This window comes from Emys orbicularis, chromosome 4, assembly GCF_028017835.1.
Source record: "Emys orbicularis isolate rEmyOrb1 chromosome 4, rEmyOrb1.hap1, whole genome shotgun sequence".
Lineage (NCBI taxonomy): Eukaryota > Metazoa > Chordata > Testudines > Emydidae > Emys > Emys orbicularis.
The window spans coordinates 18,957,306-18,980,277 of record NC_088686.1 but is presented as its reverse complement, the minus strand read 5'-3'; the positions used below and the strand labels follow the sequence as shown (position 1 = coordinate 18,980,277).

Below are 22,972 nucleotides of genomic sequence, written 5' to 3'. Positions count from 1 at the left end.
GAGGACAGAAGGTCTTGTGCTTGAGGCACTAGATTGGGACTCTGGAGATCTGGTTTCACTTTCTGCCTCTGCCACAGAGTTCCCTTGGACTAGTCATTTGGGCCTCCATTTCCCATCTGTAAAATGGGGATAATACTTCTTTCGTGTCTGTCTTCTCTGTCTAGATTGGAAGCTCTTCGGGAAAGGGGCTGTCTCTTATCCCCTGTTTGAACAGCGCCTAGAACAATGGGGCTCTGATCTCTACTGGGTCTCAAGGTGCTACCGTAATACAGATAATAATATTGATAAAAGTTTAAACCTACTATTGAGGATGAGGAACTATAACATTTGTAACTGATTTGCTGGAGTGCTTGCTTCTAACAGTTCTGTGTAGTTAAATTGTGGCGTACTGTAAATTAAATGGGCAGCTTTCAAGTCTTGGGGCCAAATCCGTCACTGGAGCAAGCTGGTGCAGCTCACGTGGAGTCAGTGGGAACTGTTGCTGCTTGTGTAGTGGTGGGTTTAGCCCTTTGGCTACTTTCACCCTGAGGTCATGGTAACAGTTGCATTAGAGGATAGGAGAAATCACCATCTTAGGGTATGTCTATACTTACCTCCGGGTTCGGCGGTAAGCAATCGGTCTTCTGGGATCGATTTATCGCGTCTTGTCTAGACGCAATAAATCTATCCCGGAAGTGCTCGCCGTTGACACCGGTACTCCTGCTCCGTGAGAGGAGTACGCGTAGTCGACGGGGGAGCCTGCCTGCCGCGTGTGGACCCGCGGTAAGTACCTTGTAGTTCGAACTAAGATACTTCGACTTCAGCTACGTTATTCACGTAGCTGAAGTTGCGTATCTTAATTCGAACTGGGGGGTTAGAGTGGACCAGCCCTTAGCTATGCAACTATCTATATCTCATCTGATCCAGTTTGAGGAACCTACAGCACATCAAATACCGACTAAATAATTGATACAAATAAGTTTGGCCATTGCAATGCAAAAACCTCCAATATTAATGTATACTCACATCAGTTACAAGAGACCATGGTATAGGTTTACCCCACTTAAAAAAAAAACTTACAGATAAAAATTGCCAAGGATTTCTTTAGTTTTTCCCCCCAGCTAAATTGTAGTCTACTATTAGAAAAAATGATAGCGGTTTTAGGAATTACTTGACTTAAAATATTAAAATTGGATCTTTTCCCTCTCCCCCACACCCAAGGCCTACTCCTTAATGAGCCTGCTATACTACATCTTCTGAAGATGGCAGTTGTGCTATTAATAATTAATCAAAAAAAGCTTGATTGAGGCAGTGTAGATTTCTGATGCTTTGGTTGTGAATAGCAAGCTTCAAAAACTGGGTATGCTCTCGTCAGCAAAGGAATTTACCATTATTGTCTCTTTTCCCTTTGTAATTTTAACCTTATTTGGGCTACTGGGTAAGTACCAGCCTTTGGCACTAAACCAGGAGGCTGCCAGGAACCCCATCAGTTATATTATCAAAGAAATGGAACCCCGCGTGTGTAACGTGAGAGCTTTCTCCCAGGAAGCTGTCAGAGTGGCCTCATTAATGCATAGTTTCTTCTTTTCCTTGTTCAGGTGGACTGCATTTTTGGTCCCGACCCTTGTTGCCTTATCACTTTCTTAAAAAGAGTACTCGTCCCCCTATTACAGGAGTAAATTGCTGAACGGAACACATGCACGTCAGTAGCCTTCTCTGCATGCCACTGTCACCAATAATTCAACATGTATCTAGTTCTGTCATCTACAAGAATAGTTTTCAGACTTTCTACCTGAATTTCTGAGCCAAGAAATATGTTTGAATGAATTGGCATCATCTGGACAGATTGGCATGACATTGGGAGGGGTGGTAATGAGCTGCTATCAATTAGACTGACTGTATATGATTTAAATGACTGAGTAGTTATTTTTCATTTATGCTCCTCATGGCACCAGCAGTTTGGGCAGTTCCCATGTTTCTGTGCATTTCCCAACAGCCCTGTGGGAAAAAAAGCCGAAAAGCTGTGGATTTAAGGCGACTTGTGTCTAAGGTGGTTGGTGTGTATAATAGGGCGGGCAAAATCTTATAATCCATAATTCCCCACAGAATGTAAGAAATTCTCCTTTTGGGGCCAGATCCTCAGTTGGTGTAAACCAGTGTAGCTCTGCTGAAGTCAGTGGACCTATGCAGATTTACATCAGCTGAGGATCTGGCCCTTTGGGTTAGAGTTGAAAGTTAGCAAGCTCCACTCACTTAATATAATTGCTTATTTAAAATCGGGTTTAATTTAGAAGCTAAAATGTGATGGAAAATTAATGGTTCCTACAATATTTTAGCCAGACATAAAAAGAGAGAAATGCAGTCACCTCCCCCTCCCCTTCTAGCTGTGCCCTTTGCATTCTTCTTGGAAGTTGAGTGGAATGAAGTTGTAATTTATTCCCTTATCCTTAGGATGATCAGGGACAGCAGATTAACCCCAAAACAAATGGAGCTTTTTACTCCTCCCCCACCCCCAAATCTTTAATCTTAAAATACTGATACTTTTTAACATACCACGTACAATCTGGTCTTGCCATCAAAGCCATGTAGGCAGACTCTGTGCACTGTTCAGTGCCCCCTAGGAGGTGGAGGGCATTAATTGGCTTTCAATCCTGGCAGTGTAAGGTAGAGCAGACTTTAGGCTGCTCTGATGAGTGCTGGCTGGAATGGCCACCCAGAGCAATGCACTCTGACCATGCCTTTTCCAACTTTGATATGTTCCTTACACTGGGCATTGTGCCATGTTTGTCACCCATGGATCCCCTACACAAGGGGAATACCCAGCTGCCCCTCTAGGGCTGCTGGAACAGCATAAAACAGCTGGAAAGAGGGGCTGAGGATCCCGCTAGTCAATTTTTGTTTTCTTTCTTTTTTTTTTTTTGGCTTTTTACCCCCACTTTTCATTCTGTCTTCACAGATACGTATGAACGGCCATACTGGATCAGACCAATGGTCCATCTAGCCCAGTATCCTGTCTTACGACAGTGGCCAATGCCAGCTGCTTCAGAGGGAATGAACCGAACAGGCAATCATCAAGTGATCCATCCTCTATCATCCATGCCCAGCTTCTGGTGATCAGAGGTTTAGTGACTCTCAGAACGTGGGGTTGCATTCCTGACCACCTTGGCTAATAGCTATTGATGGACCTATCCTCCAGGAACTTATCTAATTCTTTTTTGAACCCTCTTATAGTTTTGGCCTTCACAACATCTCCTGGCAATGAGTTCCACAGTTGACTGTGTGTTATGTGAAGAAGTACTTCCTTTTGTTTGTTTTAAACCTGCTGCCTATTCATTTCATTGGGTGACCCCTGATTTTTGTGTTATGTGAAAGAGTAAATAACACTTCCCTAGTCACTTTCTCCACACCATTCAGATATCTATCATATCCCGCCCTTAGCCATCTCTTTTCCAAGCTGAAAAGTCCCAGGCTTTTTAATCTCTCCTAACATGCAAGCTGTTCCATACCCTTAATCATTTTTGTTGCCCTGCTCTGTACCTTTTCCAATTCTAATATATCTTTTTTGAGATGAGGCAACCAGAACTGCACACAGTATTCAAGATGTGAGCATACCATGATGTGAGCATACCATGAAAATAGTGGCACGATGATATTTTCTGTCTTATTATCTATCCCTTTCCTCATGGTTCCTAACATTCTTTTAGCTTTTTTGACTGCTGCTGCACATTGAGTGGATGTTTTCAGAGAACTATCCATAGTGACTCTTAGATCCCTTTCTTGAGTGGTAACAGATAAATTAGACCCCATCATTTTGTATATATAGTTGGGATTATGTTTTCCAATGTGCATTACTTTGCATTTATCAACATTGAATTTCATCTTCCATTTTGTTGCCCGGTCCCCCAGTTTTGTGAGATCCCTTTGTAACTCTCTGCAGTCTGCTTTGGACTTAACTACCTTGAGTAGTTTTGTATCATCTGCAAATTTTGCCATCTCACTGTTTACACCTTTTTCCGTATCATATATGAATATGTTGAACAGTACTTGTCCTTGTACAGACCCATGGGGGACACCACTATTTTACCTCTCTCCAGTTTAAAAACTGACCCTTTATTCCTACCCTTTGCTTCCTGTCTTTTAACCAGTTATTGATCCATGAGAGGACCTTCCTTCTTATCCCATGACTGCTTACTTTCCTTAAGAGCCTTTTGTGAGGGACTCTGTCAAAGGCTTTCTGAAATGGCCCAGGTTAAGCATGCGTGACAAGACCAAGTATTAAATCCAGTGAAATATAGTTTAGAACAGGGATCAGCAACCTTTGGCACGCGGCCCATCAGGGAAATCCGCTGGCGGGCTGGGCCGGTTTGTTTACCTGCAGTGTCCGCAGGTTAGGCTGATCGCAGCTCCCACTGGCCGCGGTTCGCCGTGCCAGGCCAATGGGGGCTGCGGGAAGCAGCAGCCAGCACATCACTCTCTATCCACTGGATCTCCCTTGTCCATATACTTGTTCACCCGTCAAAGAATTCTAGTAGATTGGTGAGGCATGATTTCTCTTTACAAAAGCCACATTGACCCTTTCCCAACAGATCATGTTAATCGATATGTCTGATAATTCTGTTCTTTACTATAGTTTCAACCAAATCCTCCCCTAAGGGATGTCCCTGTCCGAACCACATGCTCCTCTTCACCTGTCGGCCTTCCCCCCGCCCTTAGTTTAAAAACTGCTGTATGACCTTTTTAATTTTTATGTGATAGAAATCCGGTTCCATTTTGGTTTGGCTGGAGCCCATCCTTCCTGTATAGGCTCCCTCTTTCCCAAAAGGTTCCCCAGTTCATAATAAATCTGAACCCCTGCTCCATACACCATTGTTTCATCCACACATTGAGACCCTGCAATTCTGTCAGAACTAAGAGACGACTAAGGGGGATATAGAGGTCTATAAAATCATGACTGGTGTAGACTAAGTAAATAAGAAAGTGTTATTTACTCCTTCTCATCACACAAGAACTAGGGGTCACCAAATGAAATTAATAGGCAACAGGTTTAAAACAAACAAAAGGAAGTATTTCTTCACACAGCGCACAATCAACTTGTGGAACTCTTTGCTGGAGAATGTTGTGAAGGCCAAGACTTATAACTGGGTTCAAAAAATAACTAGATAAGTTCTTGGAAGATAGGTCCATCAATGGCTATTAGCCAGGATGGGCAGAGATTGAAAACTATGCTCTGAAGTGTCCCTAGCCTCTGTTTGCCAGAATGGGCAACACAGGATGGATCACTTGATGATTACCTGTTCTGTTCATTTCCTCCGAAGCACCTGGCATCAGCTACTGTCGGAAGACAGGTTACTGAGCTACATAGACCACTGGCCTAACCCAGTATGGCCGTTCTTATGTTCTTAAAGGTTTTGGTCAGTTCTTACTCCTTTTCGAAATGGTTTGCCAGTCCCTATTTGTGATACCTATCGCTTAGCAATTACAATTTATTCCTGATGAGAAATCTTCCTCCTTTGAATTTTAAAAGACCACAGGAGCACTATGAATGTAGCTTTCTTTTAAACGCTGTGAGGTGAAAGTATATAAAATAAGTTTTCAACCTCACTTGATCTGTCATCCTATGAGAGACAATATGTTTATAATTTCCGTACATGAAGAAAAGCCCTTGGGAAGGGCCTGTGGTCAGTAAATGCTGTATTTTTAAAACAAAATTACTATATTTGGACTGTCATTTTCAAAGCCAGCATTCCGGATTTATTAGTTTCTCAATCGGATTGCTTCTAAAATATTCCAAGCGGTGGTTGTTAGGTTTGGGGGAGGGGTTAACTCTTCCTTCAGACATACTTTTTAACTGTATATCCTATTGCTGCCATAGCAATAAGAACTAATTTCCACCCTTTCCACACTAAGCTGGTAAGATAGATCAGTGCAGGGGCAGTCTGACGATTCCTTTCAACAGCTCAGTATGTGGTTTTAAAGCACAAGTCAAGTAACCGCTGTCTAGGCAGCCATAACTTGAATATGATGCCATAGAAGAAGTCAGGATTTAAAATATGTCCAATAATGGACCTGCTGATAGCTGCCATTGCTGGAGGCATCTAATGCATAGGTATGAGGGGCTCAAGAGTACAGATATGCATGCTTGCGAAATTGCTATGAACATCTGCTAGCCCAAGTGTGCCATCCACTCTTGGTCCCCACCATGTTGAGAATGACAAATGAAAGCTATTTTACTTGCCTCTTTAAATAAGCAAAGAAAACCTTGTCTCAGGCAAGCTGGGGGGGCGGGGGTATAATCTTTACTCTTTACATTACAGTAGCATCCAGAGGCCCTAATCAGGATCAGCTAAATGTTTTACAAACATGTGTGAAGAAATGCCCTGAATACCTAGAACCCATCCTAGGACCCTGATCTTAATTAACTTTCGTGGGGAATTCGCACCATGTGATTCAGCTGACCAATCAAAACTGGCATTGCCAAGACACCTTCCAGAAAACGAGTGATAAACAATAAATGGTAACTGTTTCCCGTGGGGGGGGGGGAGGGGGGAAGAGAATATAGAACATTTCTAGAAAGTCTGGTTATGTTCATGCAAATGTTTGGGTTTTTTCCCTATGTGACCAGATTTCATGGGGACAGTGTTTTTGAATGAAACTTTTTGATCAGTTCCATTAGCCATCATTTTCTCATAACAAAGACCTGACATTGCACTGAGAACTGTTTGAGTGAATCCCTGAAATCGCATAGCGCTTCTTTGAATCCCAACACAGGAGACGTCTGCCTGAGTAGAGGTTACTGCAGGATCAAGGCTAAGTGGCTACCAAGCAACTGTATGAGTTGTGTGAGTTGTACTTTGCACCATATGGGTTACATGGTGTTATCCAGCAACTCTAGAACTCTAGGTTTCTTTCACTCTTTGGGGCAGGGACCATCTCTCTCTTTTGTGTGTGCATGTGTGTGGCAGGAGGGCAGATGGCCAGTGCAATGGGGCCCTGGTTATAGAGGCAATTAATCATTCTGCAGGCTCGTAACAAGGTTGTGCAGATTTGCTCATGACAATATTTATGTATCAACCTGAAATTCATCCTTATGTATCAACCTGAGAGTCATCTTCTGTAATTCATAAATGCCAATCCAGCTTTTCATTGGATAGTGAGTGAGGGAGTGAAGTTTGGTGTATAGTGTGCTCAGCCCATAATGCGTCTGAGGGTATGTCTACACTACCTGCTGGATCGGCGGGTAGTGATCGATCTATCGGGGATCGGTGTATCGCGTCTCGTCTAGACGCAATAGATCGATCCCCAAACGCACTCCCTGTCGACTCCAGAACTCCAACAGGGCAAGAGGTGGAAGCAGAGTCGCCGGGGGAGCGGCGGCCATCGATCCCGCGCCGCGAGGATGCGAAGTAAGTCAATCTAAGTCGATCTAAGATGTGTCGACTTCAGCTACGCTAGTCTCGTAGCTGAAGTTGCGTATCTTAGATCAATCCCCCCCCCTAAGTGTAGACCAGGCCTGAGTTGCCTTTGGTTACTTTCTGTGGCTTTGTGGGCTGAAGATAGCGTGGTGGCCACACAGAGGATCTACTGCCTCTCGCTCTAGTCTTGGGGAAGTAATGGGGCAAAGGATTTCTTCCCACCCCTGCGCTGTATCAGTCTCCTCTTTCCAATATAAACATTGCGTGGTTTGGATCAGCACCAACATTCAGCACAGGTCATTGCTCAGGGTAGGATCCCTGCTTGCCATGGGTTGGAATGAAGGTTGCTGACCGAAATCTGGAGCGTGCCCAGCCGAAACTGGTTTACATGTCAAGAGCTAACACCACTTCCACCCATGTGCCTAGCGAGGAGAGAGAGTCTCCCACGGGACACTGAGAAAGGATTTGTAATGAGGCTCAGCGTATCCCAGCACTAGGAACCGTGAGATGTGCCCTGGTAGCACCGGCGTAGATGCAGGACCTTGCAGCAGCGTGAGCGTCGTTTCGCAGTGTGGCTGCTCTCTCTCATGCTGAGCTAATGCAAGAGAAGTAACTTGAATGCAGCTCACTTAACTCTGCAGTGAAAAGTCACCATAACAGATTGCCAGCCCGATGGTGTTATTCAGGATTGGGGTTGTAGGCAGGATTTGGCTTTTACAGCAGACTTCCTCTTATTTATACCTCCCTTCACCTTTACTACTTTGTATTTCCATACTGAGTCCAGTCCTGCAATCCATCAAAGACAAAGCTCCCATGATTTTCACCTGGAGGTTTGCATCCAATAGAACTGCAGGATTGGGAACTGTAAGTTTAAAGAGACACAGTTAAATCCTCCTTTAAGACGTCCATGTCTGGAAGAATTAAAATTTCACTTTTTTTCACATTTATTTTGCTTTTTGCGTTCTGCTCAGCTGGGACAATGAATTGTGGTAGAGTCACTCTTTGGTTTCTCGGCAATAATATAATGCTACCGTTTGGGTTTGCAGCACAGCAGGGCATACTTAAAATCCAAAAGAAAACAGACAGTCTTCATTGCAATTTCTCTCCTTTTTTTTGCCCCTTCTTTCTTTCTCCCTGCGCCCCTCACCCACCAAAACTTGGGGTCTGAACTAAATTGGGAGGAGACACTGGCAGTTTGAGCCAACAATATTTTGTAGTGAAATGCTGGAAAATTGCTTGAGTATAAGAAAGTCCATTGAGACTCCGTCAGTCCACTTGCACCTCCCTGTTAGCAGACTGTACTCTGTTGCCTTTATGAATCTGATAGCCAACGCCTACTGATATTTGCTGTCATGGTAACTCCTTGCTTTCCCTTCCCAGAGACAGCTCCTTATCGCACACCCCTGTATGGTCAGCCTTCATGGTGGGGAGAAGATGATGCAAATAACAAACTAGAAAGGCAGGAGGACAGAAGGCAAGAAGAACATTATTCAGGTAATGGAGATGGTCTTTTGGGGAAAACTGATTCTTTTTATTTCCTGCTGCACAGCACTCTCCTTCAGAATTCTAGTGACTAAAATTCCGTGTACTCTTTACATTTGCATTCAGTTGTAATATTTTTGTTTAAAACAAAATGGGAATAAGGGGAAATAAAATAACGTGTGTTTGCTTGACATTGTGTGAAATGATAAATAGTGAAAGTTGCTTTGGTAATACACTTTTAAATCCAAATAAATAAATACCAAGAACACCACCCCAATGGGCCTGCTTGATTTCTGTTAACACCATGGAGGACACTAATACATTATGAAATCAAGCTCTGTTCCTAGCTTCATATTCACAGGTAGTCCCATGGAAATCACTCGTGTGTCTAAAGTTAAGTAGAGGCTGATGTGGTCATGCAGGATCAAGGCTTAAGAAATTACACTGAAGAATAAACTTGGCTGTAGTTATTAACTGTGGGATGAAGTTGCACAGGAACCTAAGGACCACCCCAAACCCCACCACCTTTTGCTCCATGTTCAAGGTCCACTTCATCATCCTGCCTTCTCTAACATAAACACAGAGCAACCTACAAATTCAGGGGGAGCCAACCCAACAACCTCCCAAAATAAAACAAAAAACCTACCCAAATAAACGTTGCACTGCACACACAATTCTTCTTCTGGGGAGAGAGAGAACAAACCCCACATAACAGATGTTAGTCACGTTGCTTATTGAGGTTCTCAGGTTCTACAGCGATGAGGGTGGTATACAAACAATCAAACTATACAGTTACCATGTATAGTAATTTAGGCTTTTAATCTAACATTGATGTGGTGCCTGTAAGGTGTGTTCTTCCATATTTTTGTATCTGTAGAAAGAACGAAGGAGATATCCCAGCATGAAGGGGAGATCAATGGTAATGTTATTGCTTATCGAGACTCCCAGGAACAGTCTGTGTATGCATTCAGAAGAGAACCTAGTTATTTTGAAATCCCAACGAAGGAATTCCAACAGCCGGCAAAATCTCCTGAAACACAGGTCCACGAAATCCCAACGAAGGACATCGATGCCGTGGTGCCACCGGTTGTGCAAAGCCATGCCTCTTTTACCATTGAATTTGACGACTGTACCCCTGGTAAAATAAAGATAAAAGATCATGTAACTAAGTTTTCACTCAGACAGAGAAGACCTTTCAGTAAGGATGTGGGTCACACAGAGATGATGTCAGCGGAGAGCAAGGTGGCTGATTGGCTGGTTCAGAATGACCCAAGTTTGATGAGAAGGCAGTCTCCAGGAGACGATGTGTACAGTACAAAGAGTGACCTTCCGGTTCATGTGAGGACACTGAAAGGTAAGCTGTTGTTTTTCATGCTGGCTAGTCCGTGTGCTTGCCTTCCAAGTACAGCATAAATGGGGGGGGGCGGAAATGTTGCCCTTTTTCTCAGCACAAAGTTCGCAGGGTAAGAACCACTTCTCTGTGACAGGTATTTTTATAATCACTATCGACACTTCTAAGCCTAGTTCAGCTGGCGGATAGCCCACCTGCTGGACATGGATGCCACTTGTGATGCTGGCAGTGGAATGCTCTAACCCGGTTCCCACCCGGCTTTATCACGGCAGGTCGTCAGACATACTCATCTCAAACAGAGTTTCAGTTTCAGATGTTCGAGTTTTTCTTCATGCCGTTAAGGCAGGTTAGAAACAAGTTTAAGTTAGTTAATCTATTCTCTTGGCCTCCTGTCATGATACGAATGACGTTTGCTTTCAAATGTAGCTAATTGCCCTTGACCTTGGTATACAGTGGACAGTCACAATCCCAAGACAGGGGGTGGGGGCTAGAGCTCCAGGGGCAGAGTCTGAGGAGTGGGGACAGAGGTTATTGAAATTCTGTGCCATGACTGTGAGAGAGGTTTCTTTTCCTTAACAGAAATGTATCTGAACCCCCCCCTCCCCCCCCCCCCCTATTTAACTGTTCCAGGTGAATCCAGGTCACCTGCCTTTGGGAAGAGTCTGTCACCATGAGGGGTTTTCTGTCATCTCTTGCAGACAAGGAGGGGAAGATTTTCAAAGGCCCGAAATAGTTTGGTGTCCCACTGCTACTGGCAGTCGGGCATCTAATGTCCATCTGTGCCTTTGAAAATTCCCCCCACGATCTATTTGACCTGAGCTAGTTTGACCGCCTCTATCAGGCCAGTTCATTGTCAAATGGGGAAAAGGCAACATCTTGTGAATTTCCACCAGTTTGCTCATGGAGGCCTTGCAAGTGCCGGAGGAGCTACAGTTTGTAATCCTCCTGCCTGATAAAGTCAAGGAGGGGGGCTATCAGGTCCACCAATGGCTGAGGTTAATGGCCCTTTACAGGATGGCAAGACACCAGCTTCCCTCAAAGGAGAAGTCACTAGGCCCTCGTCCAAGAAACCATCTCCTGATGTTGACAGTCTTGCTTACCTTTGACGTAATCTGCCATGGTATGTAGTGTTTGAGAAGGTTGTATAGCGAAGGAGCTCTGGTGTCTTCAAGGGTATGTCTACACTGCAATTAAACACTCCCAGCTGGCTCGGGCTAAGGGGCTGTTTAATTGTGTTGTAGACGTTCGGGCTCAGCCTGCAGCCGAGCTCTGGGACCCTCAGAGGTGGGTGGTCCCAGAGATCGGGCTGCAGGCCGAGCTCGAACATCTACACCATGATTAAACAGCCCCGAGTTTCTAACTGCAGTGTAGACGTACCCTATGCGACTGCGTTTTGTTGTCTCGGATGTGAACCTCGGCTGTAGTGTATGGGAATGCACTGGAATAGTGCTCTTCCTTTTCAGAGAGATGCCAGGGGCTGGTGGCAGGCATTTGCTCATCTGCCCCTAGGATTTTCCCATATGGTGTTCTGTACAGCTGTGTGTGTCTCCCCGCTCAGTGTCTACATGAGGTTGGGGGAGAGAGAGTGAGATAATGTGATGTTTCAATATGCGGATGATGCACGTAATTGTCTTCTTTTCATCAAATACCTAGTTAGTGTATATATCCATCTGTATGTAGGCAGAGGATTCTCTGATGAGAACTTTGCAACATTTATCCACGCCTTTTTGACCTCCAGATTGGTTTACTGTGTAACATGTTCCTATGTGGGGCTGTCTTTGAAGAACACTTGTAAGCTACAGTTGGCCATCTCCTTAATTAGCATTGTTGGCCCCAAGGAACATTTTACACCAGTTTTCTGAGGTCTTCACTGTCTGCTTCTTTGCTTCTGGGAACAATTCAGGTGTCTTGACATCAGGATGTAAATACTCTGTGGTTTGGGTCCTGGCCACCAGAGGAAAGATGTAGTCTCTTACTGACTCTTACTGTGCTGTCATAACATCTGAAATCATCCACGGAACTTCTTCTCACAGCCCCAAGATTTTAACATTGAGAGCAGGGTTCCCAGCCCTTAACTTGAGAACTTGCTGTTCACCTCGATCCAACTGAGACCAAGTTTACTGACCTTCAGGGCACAATACAAGGTCCATTTAATTGCTCAGCCTTTTTCTTGAGGAAGGAGCTAGTGAGATCTTTGAAAGGCTACATTAAGGATTTAGTGTTAAATCATGATGCTCTTTACCGGTGTGGTTGGGCCACTTGGATTTGCAAAACAGGTGCAGTTTTCCTTTCAACTGCATGGTGTTAAACCTCTGTCTCTTCTTACCATGCATGTGTACGGTCTAGAGTACAGAGGTCTTTTCCCAGTTCTCCTGATGACTTGCTGTAAGTCCTTGGGCAAGTCACCCACAGCCTGGATGCCTCGGATTCTTTCTTGGTTAAATGTTGGGGGGGCGGGGGAGATATTAAATGTTACAGAGATTCTGTACTAAAAATTTTACTACTTTTGGTGCAAAACAGAGCTTAATAAGCGAGAACCTTCCATAAAATAACCAAGTTAACCTTTGCCAGGAGGGTGAAGAAATGATGTGGAAGCCATATACATAACTTTTGGGAATTTTATGGCCTTAATCCTTTAGATAAAACTGAAAATCCTGCAACTCCTAAGGGGGAGAGAAAATAGAAGTTCAGGGGCGCTTTAGCTATGAATTCCGTCAGCCTGCTGCTCTTTCATCATCTTGGTTTGAGTCCATGGAATGCAATCTACAGGGCTTTTGTTTTGTCTTGTTTTGTTTCCCCTGCTCTGCAGGGTAATTTTTGTCCCGCAACAAATGATGCATAACAAGATAATCTTTGAGACTAGTGAAATTGCACAGAATGGTAAAATAATTACTGTATTTATTTTGATTTAAATAATAAAAAAGATGCACATAAAAAGCTCTAGATGCCCTGATACATAATTAATTTTACAATAACAACAAAACCAAAACCCCAGCCGTATTTAAAAAGGAACTCCATCAGCCAGCTCCCTACAACCCCTCCCCCTACTTCCCACCCTTTCATCATTCTGGGACGCAAACCCTCAGCTCTCTCTAAACACCAGATCAAACAGGTGTCTTTTGCAGCGTGCCCAGTATGAACTATTCCTTTACAAAGAGAAAAATCCAGGATTGACAGTGCTGGGAGGTGGTTACTAGGTGAACTGTGAAATGTTAGTGTAGGAATAAATTGCATGTGAACGTTTTCAGGTAACAGACATGAAGATGGGACGCAGAGTGATTCTGAAGACCCCGTTGCACCCACAGCAGAAAAGGAGACCACCAGCAATGACCATGCAGCTGAACAAGCCAGGCTTCAGCGCCAGATCAGGCGCGACCCCCACGAAATGCTGCATAACCAGCAGGCCTTCGTCATCGAGTTCTTTGATGATGACACGCCTCGTAAAAAGAGGTCACAGTCTTTCACGCACAGCGCACACTCCTCCCAGAGCGACACGGATCCCGTGCCGAAAACCAAGGTGGAAAAGCGCAAAGCTGCCATGCCTGCTGAGAAGCTTGGTAGCCCAGTGCCACCTCCTCATCTGGCTGCCCAGGCAGGCAAGCCGGCCAGCAACTCCTCGGGGACACAGAGATCCAGCTCCTTTAAGAGAGAGAAGACAGAAGATCGGATCAGCTCTTCGTCATTCTCTGCTTCAAGGCCGTCTGCAAAGAACTACGGCAGCATTGGGAGGAAGTCTAAAATTGCTCAGGATTTTGCTGCTGAGTATCTAAGGGAGAACTCTCAAGCTGGAAAGCTCAGCGCTGAGAAGCCAGCACCTCTGCAGATGCCAGTGGCTCCCCGGGTAGTAATATCGTCTGCACCAGACCCTGCCACCGCACCACCTACCGACCCAAAATTGGTCAAGGCTAGGAAACACGATGAGGAGGATAGTTTAAGTGAAACGGGCACATACACCATTGAGACAGAGTCCCAAGATAAAGAAGTAGAAGAAGCTCGGAAAATGATAGATCAGGTAAAATCACTCCAGGGAACACCTCTTATAAACGTGATCACTGTTGGCCGACAAACCAGGGGTTGACCCAGGGACCTCTAGGGTTCGTCTGCGCTGCAAAGTGGCAGCCCGCGGCAGCTAGTCTCAGAGCCCAGGTCTACAGACTCGGGCCCATGGGCTTGTGCTAGAGCGCCAAAACAGCCCCCCCTTTCCCCGCTCCCCAGGCTTCAGACCCTGAGCCTGAAAGTCTGTATGTCCATTTGAGCGCTGTAGCCTTGTCTGTAGACCTGGGCTCTGAGACGCTGCCGCTTGCAGTGTAGACGTACCCCTTGAGCCAAAAATATGAGCTGCGATGGCTTCAGCTAAAGGGTGTGAGCTGGATGGGAGCTCTAAGGGATTCCTGTCTTCTGTGGATCCGGCACAGAGGGGATCCTATCACACATTCACCACAGGCACCATAAATGGGGGTAAAATATCCATTAAAAACCCATCTGAAAAGGAGCAGGGGGACCTTATCGCAACTCACATCTTTGTGTCCAAACAGGATTTACATGAAAGGTACAAGAATGGCCTTGCAAATGTACCAGCAAAAAGCAACATGATGCTCAAAATTATGAAGGGGTCAATTCTGCAAAGATTTGTACAAATGAGTAACTTTACACAATGGGACTGCTCGAATGCACAGGTCTTTGCAAGTTCAGGATCTAACTATGCATCATGCCCTTTACCCCACCTCCTCCAGCCCTGCTGTTAATAATATATGGGGCACGTATACTCTGCCTGGCAGGCCAAAAGAAGCTGAAACAGAGGACAGATTTTCTCTATCTCAGGAGCCCCAGTGACATCCCCAACTCCTAGTTGGGGGTGGTTTGGTTTTGTTAAAGGGGACTTGTCCAGGCAGACGGCAACTAATTGCTGTAGGGAAGGGAGTGTCCGGGTGGGGTTGGTCATGGAAATGGTTGTATCTGTTTTAATTTTAAAAATATAAAATGAATGATAACTTAAAAAAAACCCAACCACCCCAAACACAAACAGTTTGTAAAGCGTGGCCTATTTCCAGGTTTAACAACAGAGGAAGCAGGCAGAGGTTCAAGTAAAACAGGCACGGGAAAAATAACAGAAATGTAGGCAAAGGGTAAAGTACTTTACCCTTTGCCTACAGCCTGAGTCAGGCTCTGAAGCTCTGCACTAGCTGGCCTATGTACCCATGTGATCTTATCTCTGCTACTCCACATTCATCCTCCTCCCCTCCTTCCGATGGTTTGTTACACCCACTCGCTGCATGTTGTTTTAGCGCTTGTCTACAGGGGAAAGCTAGTGTGAAATAAGTGAGGATGTGAATGTAAAGCACAGGAGATATTCTGCACTAGCGCCCCACGTGGACACTTTTATTCCGCACTGAGTGCCTCTTTGGGGATTAGTTTAATCTGCTTCCAAAGAGTAATAAGAGTGTCCACACAAAGAGCTAGTGCAGAATAGTTATTCTGCTATATCTCTTCTGGGCTATTTCCCTGTAAAAAAATAAGCCCTTAAACTAGATTGCAAGCTCAATGGGGCCTTGACCCTGATATATAAACAATCATAATGCAACAGTATAAAAATACCCCAATTAATAGATCTTTGCACTAAGGAGAAGGATGGTCTCATGGTTAGTTTGGGAGTCAGGTGACTTGATTCTTATCCTGATTTTTTGAAGAGTGGCGAATAGAATAACTTACATGGTACATACAAATTGGTTTGTATCTGACCATTTGGGACCCCAGTTTCAGTGTGATTAGCATTTTTTGGATTTGGCTTTCATGGTTACGTTGTTTTAATCTCTCCCCTCCCCCACCACACACTTTTTTAGGTTTTTGGCGTGTTTGAATCTCCAGAGTTTTCCAGATTATCTTCAGCCTACAGACCTGTTATAAAAGGCGAAAAGGAAGAATCAAGCTCTCACCAGCATCTAATCACTGAAAATGGCACCAGTCAGAAGACACTTTTGCTCCAGGCATTCCCTTCAAAACCCACTTGTGGGTCCCAGGCTGAGATGCAGGTACAGGGAACAGGGATGATTTATGTGCTTTTCTGCCTAGGTGGGATGTATTGATTCAGTTTCACCTTTGGGAGATCAGTCTGTGTGTGCAGCAGGCTCTCAGGAGGGTGTGACATTCCCTAGGGTGCAACCTGAACTGCTGTGTCCCTTCAGCTCTTCAGACTGGGATGCCTTTAACACTGCTTTGCTGCTGAATAGCAAACCTCTGCGGGCTCTGCTCACACACACAGCCCCTAGCAAGTAAAGTCACTCCCAGCTGAGTACATGAATGCTATGCCCAGCCATCCATAAATTACATACAGGGCGACACCCGCATATCCCTGAATCCCAGCCTTGTCCCCTAGAAATGTGCATCTTGTACTGTTCAGTACAAGCTCATATATAGTCTGTCATTCCAACAGTGGGTAATGAATATGCAGCAGCCCCGTTGACCTAGTAGAGATTTCTTAAACACTTCAATCAAACACACTGGTTTAGATAAAACAATAAAAGAAGTTTATTAACTAGAGAAAGATAGATTTTAAGTGATCATAAATGGTAAGGCATAAAAGTCAGCATTGGTTACCAAAGAAATAATAGGTTAAACACGCAAGCTAATTCCTAAACTTTATCAGACTAATAGGCTTAAAAGCAAAAGGTTTGCCTCACCATGAGCTGCAATACATTTCACAGGCTGCATCCCTTTCCAGCCTGGGACCATTCCTTCCCTTGTTCAGTTCTTTGAGAGTTGTTGCTGCCATAAGCAGAGAAATGGAAGGAGGAGAGCGGTGTCCTGTGGAGGTCGCTGTCCTTTATTTTTATATCCTCCTCCTCTCTCTGAGGATTATCGCCCTACCAGGGAGTAGACAAACAGTCTCCTCTGTACGTGAGATTCGTACAGTAGCTGGGAGGATATGTAAATTTCTTGTTTACACTTCCCCGTTGCTGAAGAATGGCTGCTTAAGTAAGTGATAACTCACTTGACTTTGTTGGTACCTGTCTGGGGTTGCCAGTGTGTCTTTGCCTCTGAAAAATGGGTTTGTTGGCATTACCCAGAACTACAATATATTTCAGTAACAATCATATAGCAAAATCTCATAATTTTACACATAGTGTTATACACATTTTAACAGGACAGTCATGTTCAGCAGATTATGAGTTTTCAAATGATACCTCACAATGCATACTTGGTACAGAATATATCATAATCATATAAAGGGATGAACATGGGTTACAGAGTGTCATGTGGGTACAGGGTGTCACAGAGGGATTTTGTGACAAGACTTCGGTTAAAAATTTTTATAACATTCCATTTGTCTTTTTATAGGTGCCTCCAGCATCTCATGGTGGTCAGAAATGGGTCTCTAGGTGGGCAAGTCTTGCTGACAGCTACACAGACTCAGGGCTTTGTGATGGTCAACAGCAGGGATTAGTATCTGAGGGCCATACAGGTAAGTACTGTACTGATGCCATCTTCAGGATGCTGGACAGTTATTTAAAAGTGACATGAAAAGTGTGTGTGTGTGTTGAGGGGAAGATGTGCTTATGCTTCTTTTTGTTGCTTTCTGATGGACATAAAGAAAGCTTGAAATGCTCTTAAATTTTCTTACAGCTTACTGTCTGTTTTAACTGAAGTATTTGGAAAGAAATCTTTCTTTGTTTAGGATTAGCTGCCTCATCCCTTCAGTTAAGGGTTACGAAGGCACCCAGTGCACATTTGAGTCATCCAAGTCCTCCAACAAGAAAAGTGAAGACCATACTTGACATTCCTGATGTTTCTTAAGGTGGCATAGGGAACAATAACACTTAAGGGGGCAGGATTGGAAATAACCATCCATCAGGAATTGTTTATGCTTCATTACAAAGGAAAAAAGGAAAGGCAGAACCTCAACTTTTCCTTTGCAAGACATTTATGAAAGCTAGTACTGACCAGCCCTCTTTAGCTGTGGTTTTGTTGCATTTCTCCCATGTTCTCAAGCTGTGCTGAGCATATCAGACTGTCCTTGGGTTTGGTAGAACTAGGTAGCAGTAATTGAAGTGATTGTAGGAAGCCTGATGCATAAAACGAAGTACAAGAGAAGAAAAAACAAAATGAAGTCTTAGAATCATGTCAGAGATGGGAGCTAAAAAACTGAAAGGGCCCTAAGACCTGATGTTGAGAATGGGAGTCAGAGAGAGTAGGAAATGTTGTAATCCAGAAGACAACCATGCCCCCTCTCTCTAGATAAGGAGCCATATGTCCTCGCTCCAACAGCTAAAAGGCTGCAGAAAGCAATTATTTTGTTCCAGAGATTATTTCCATAATGTGGCACATTGTACTTGAATTCTCCTGGACAATTGGGTGTTTTATCTTGCAATGCCAATCAAGGTACAAGCCATGTATTATTTAAACGAAAAATGATGGAAGATCTGAAATCCTGAGCTGTGACATGGGGTGAAATAATAAAACTCTTCTAGTAAAGTGTGTCCTTAATAACACGTAGAATATCATTGGCTTCTAATTCCTACGCCTGTTTAAACAGGAGGATTTCTATATGGAGACTTTGATGTGGAATACAATCTGCTAAGGTCGGTACAAGTGGAAAGTGGCATCTCTTTAGTGAAGTAAGCTATATCATCTAGCACATTTCTTAAAATGTTGCATCTCTGGTCCAAACATATGGCTACATGGTTGACAGCTTTTCCCCGTTCCCTTTGGCAGGAAGAAGATATAGTTTCAGGGTCTCTTGTATATTTGTATGGTCTTTTAGATTTATATAACTGTGACAAGAGTGCTTACACGGCTGGGATGTTTGAATGGCAAGGTTATTAAATCAGATTTAGGACTTGATTCTGCAAGGTGATGAGCACTCTGGCCTTGATCCAGCCTGGGACTTAAGCAAATGCTTAGCTTTAAGCATATGTATGGGACCTATTGATGTCAGTGCTTAAAATTAAGCACGTACTTAATTGCCTTTCTGGATCTGCGCCTTGCAGGCTCAAGCCCCTGGTGAATAAATGCAATGTTCTAGTACAGCATGTAAACCGCATTTAATGGGTGTCTTTTAATCTTTCTTAGAAAGTGGCACAGCTCATAAACCGGGAGAACCAGAGACCATTGTGCCCTCAAGAACAAGAAGGCTTCTTCCCCAGCTCCCACCGAGTGATAAATCTGACAGCCCAACACCCACAGTTTTAATTTGTCAAGACTCGTATCCTGAAGTATCCAAGAGAAACGTTGTAAAGGAACAGGGTAAAGAAACCTGTGCTGATCCCAGCACCCGATTGTTCATCCAAGAGGACTTGGATCCTGATAGCCTGAGTGATGCCAGCAAGTCCGACGACGGCTTTGGTTTGGAAAAAGGAAAGAAATGCAAAGAAAACAGTAAAATGCCTGAGCAAGAACGACGAAGCGGGGAAGACTTAAAACCTGAGGTCCGACAGCTGGCAGCGCCAGGGGTTTCAAGTATCACAGCTGTAAGTGAACCAGTATCTACGTCCTTCTACATTGGTGATGACACTAATGAAGTTGGGATTCCCTCCAAGCTTTCTCTAAGCACGTCTCATTCTCGAGCAGACAAAGAATGCAAGGATCAAGAGTTTCCTGTCAAGTCACCCAGTGCAGCTGCTTCTGGAAAGCCAGTGGTCAAAGACGTTAACAGCACTTATGTTAGCGCATCGGGGAAAATGGTTATTTCCCTTCATCAGAATCTTTCTCAAGAGCAAGAAAACATAGCCACAAAAGAAATATCCTCCTTCATTAGGCAGGAAAGTTTTACCAAAGATAAATCAAGCGGCATTGTTCCTCAGAATAAACTTCCTCATATTTCAAGTCACCCTCTGCTTAAAGATTTAGATGTTGCACGATCAAGTCGTATGGACTATAATCAAGACACTCATCTTATCCTTAAAGACACTGAAACTGCTTTGGCAGCACTGGAAGCCAAAATACTCTGTCAAAACCACCAGCTGGACCTTTCAGAAACTATTCCCGGGCAGCTAGAAGACTCCTTATCTGGGGACTCTGATGTGGACACGGCAAGCACGGTCAGCTTGGTTAGCGGTAAAAACGTCCCAAGCAGCACATCGAAATGCCAAGTTCCGAGCAGCTTGCAGAAAGAGAAATCCTCCTCCACTCCCTCTATCCAGGACCAGTGCAGCCAGCCCAGCGCTCGCGAAAGGCTGTCAGAAAAACGCAGGATGCTTCCGCCTGAGGCAGGAAACAGAGGAGAAACCGCCAAACGTTTCCAAATCAAGCGTAGTGCTGGGGCTCGTGGGTCACTGGATTTTACGGATGATGAAAGAAGCTCTAGTCTTCCTTACTTCCCAGTAACTGAAACGGCCTCCTCTGATCACGAGCATTCTGTGTCAAAATCCGTCCCCAGAAGGAAACCTTTTACTCAGGCTGTGAAAGAGGAGCGCGGCAAAGTGACTGCCAATGTGCAAAAGATCCAGCAAGTTCTCACCAGGTCCAACAGTTTATCGACCCCCAGGCCCACGAGGGCCTCAAAACTCCGTCGCGCCCGGTTGGGAGATGCATCAGATAATGAATGTGCCGACACCGAGAAAACAACCTCCAACCTCGAAGCCACAACTGCGTCTTCTAAACAATCCGCGGAGTCTAAAAAGCTGTCCAGGCTTGACATCCTTGCCATGCCAAGGAAACGGGCAGGTTCGTTTACGGTGCCAAGCGACTCTGAAACTACGCAGCCAAGAACTGGGTTTTCGGGACGCAGTGTGGAGTCGTATTATGCAAATCGGAAGCCACCTGTGTCAGAGGCTAGAACTGCAGCTAGAAAAACTGCATCTGCTGCTACTACAAAGCAACCTTTCAGTAGAACTCGTTCTAGCAGTGTCAGGTATTCATCCACCTCCAGTAAGTGCTTACATTTTATGTTTCTCCTTAGTCCCGCTCTTTTATAATATACAAACTCTCTGTGGGCTCCAGGTGTAGTTCTCCTAGGAACACCGAAAGCACGGCGGTGGGTGTGCCATGAGGAGGAAGAGAGGAAAGGGATCAAGGAAGAGGGACAAAGGGAGGAGTGGGCACAAATAAGCATGTTGGCGCAATTCATGAACAACACAACTTGACACGTCAAGGTATAGAAATAGCACATAGACCCAACTGAGATTGTTTGATCAACCAGAAGGATTTCATAAGTGATTAGTGATTTTTGAGTGCCTCAGTTATTGCGTGCCCAACCTGAGATGCTTTCATAGTGGCTGACTTTCAGAAGGTGGGTATTCAGCACTTTCTAAAAGTCCGAGTGTCTCGAGTTGGGCACCCAAAATCACTACTCACGTGAAGATCTTGGCCCTATTCACAAAGATAGAACTTCTCGACTTTCCAGTGTCACATGGTTTTGAAGAACCAGAAAACGTGCGCGTTGGCCCAACAGAGAATTTATAACTGTGTCAATGATGGTTTGAGGTCAGAGGAGTAAATTTGAAGGCCTCAGAAAAGGCAAAACAAGGAATAAGCAAGTGAGCAAATAATTTGGAAGCAGCTCTGCTGCTTGCAGCAAATTCAAAACATTGGATGATTGGACAATTGGCGTTGAACTCTGATAGCCCATGGGGGGAGATTGCCTCTGCCCCTTTTTATGTTTGGCATGCAGCCTCCAAAATGTGCCATAGTTACAGGAGCTGCATACTTTAAATCTCTCATTGAGGAATATGGTGCAGATTATTTGGCTGCCTACCTGTGCAGAGCCATTGGCTATTTGTGAACCGTGTCCTGAACATTAACAGTTATGTTTGAACTATACTTAAATTAATAGATGGGGAAGATGCATATGACAGATACTTCACAGTAATCAGAGATGGTTCTGAACGTCATTTGGTCTGATGCCCTGGTTCCTTGGCCTTCGGGGCATAAGAACCTAAGAATGGCCCTACTGGGTCAGACCAAAGGTCCATCTAGCCCAGTATCCTGTCTTCCAACAGTGGCCATCCCAGGTGCCCCAGAGGGAATAAACAGAACAGGTAATTATCAAGTGATCCATCCCCTGTCGCTCATTCCCAGCTTCTGGCAAACAGAGGCTAGGGACATCATTCCTGCCCATCCTGGCTAATAGCCATTAATGGACCTATTCTCCATGAATGTATCTAGTTCTTTTTTGAACCCAGTTATGGTCTTGGCCTTCACAACATCCTCTGGCAAGGAGTTCCACAGGTTGACTGTGTGTCAACCATGCAGCAAGTCATATCAATTCACTTGGGCTTTTAGAGAAGGAGGGGAATGAAGAGGGTGAGGAATTCTGTGGCTTGCTGAGTTTCACTGGGGTTGTTGGGACAGTGGCTAGTTTCAGCCCATCTGTTTTTTGTAACTTGCGTCAAAGGTCTTTAGGGCTTGTCTTCACTACCAGGGTAAATCAATCTAAGTCGACTTGAATAACATAGCTGGAGTCGACGTAGCTTAGGTCGACTTACCCCGGTGTCTTCACTGTACTTCCTATTGCATGCTGGAACTGTTATTCACTGCTATTGTTGTTTTAATTTTGACTTTTTAAATGATCTAATCTCCTTTTATTTTGTTGGGTTTTTTTTTACACACTGATATGCAAAGAAATCAGCATAGAGTATGAACAAGCTAAGGGAATATGTACAATATTTCCCTTGTGTTTTCTGAGACGGTGCTCCTATTTACATTCTCTTGTGTTAGAATATTGACAAATCCAAAGCACAGGGGGTTGGACCAGATGACCTCTTGAGGTCCCTTCCAGCCTTACATTTCAGAGTTTTCCAGATAGGTGCTTCCC

At 44.4% G+C, this 22,972-nt stretch overlaps 1 protein-coding gene across 1 annotated transcript in view; it reads left to right on the top strand.

Moving 5' to 3' along the window:
* CEP170B (centrosomal protein 170B) overlaps nucleotides 1-22,972 on the top strand; it is an 82,779-nt gene that overhangs the window by 34,283 nt on the left and 25,524 nt on the right. Inside the window, exons 6-11 of the mRNA XM_065402580.1 lie at nucleotides 8,772-8,885; nucleotides 9,751-10,227; nucleotides 13,473-14,236; nucleotides 16,065-16,253; nucleotides 17,560-17,647; nucleotides 19,291-21,087. Of these exons, the coding sequence (XP_065258652.1) occupies nucleotides 8,772-8,885; nucleotides 9,751-10,227; nucleotides 13,473-14,236; nucleotides 16,065-16,253; nucleotides 17,560-17,647; nucleotides 19,291-21,087 (3,429 nt within the window). The remainder of the gene's footprint in view (nucleotides 1-8,771; nucleotides 8,886-9,750; nucleotides 10,228-13,472; nucleotides 14,237-16,064; nucleotides 16,254-17,559; nucleotides 17,648-19,290; nucleotides 21,088-22,972) is intronic.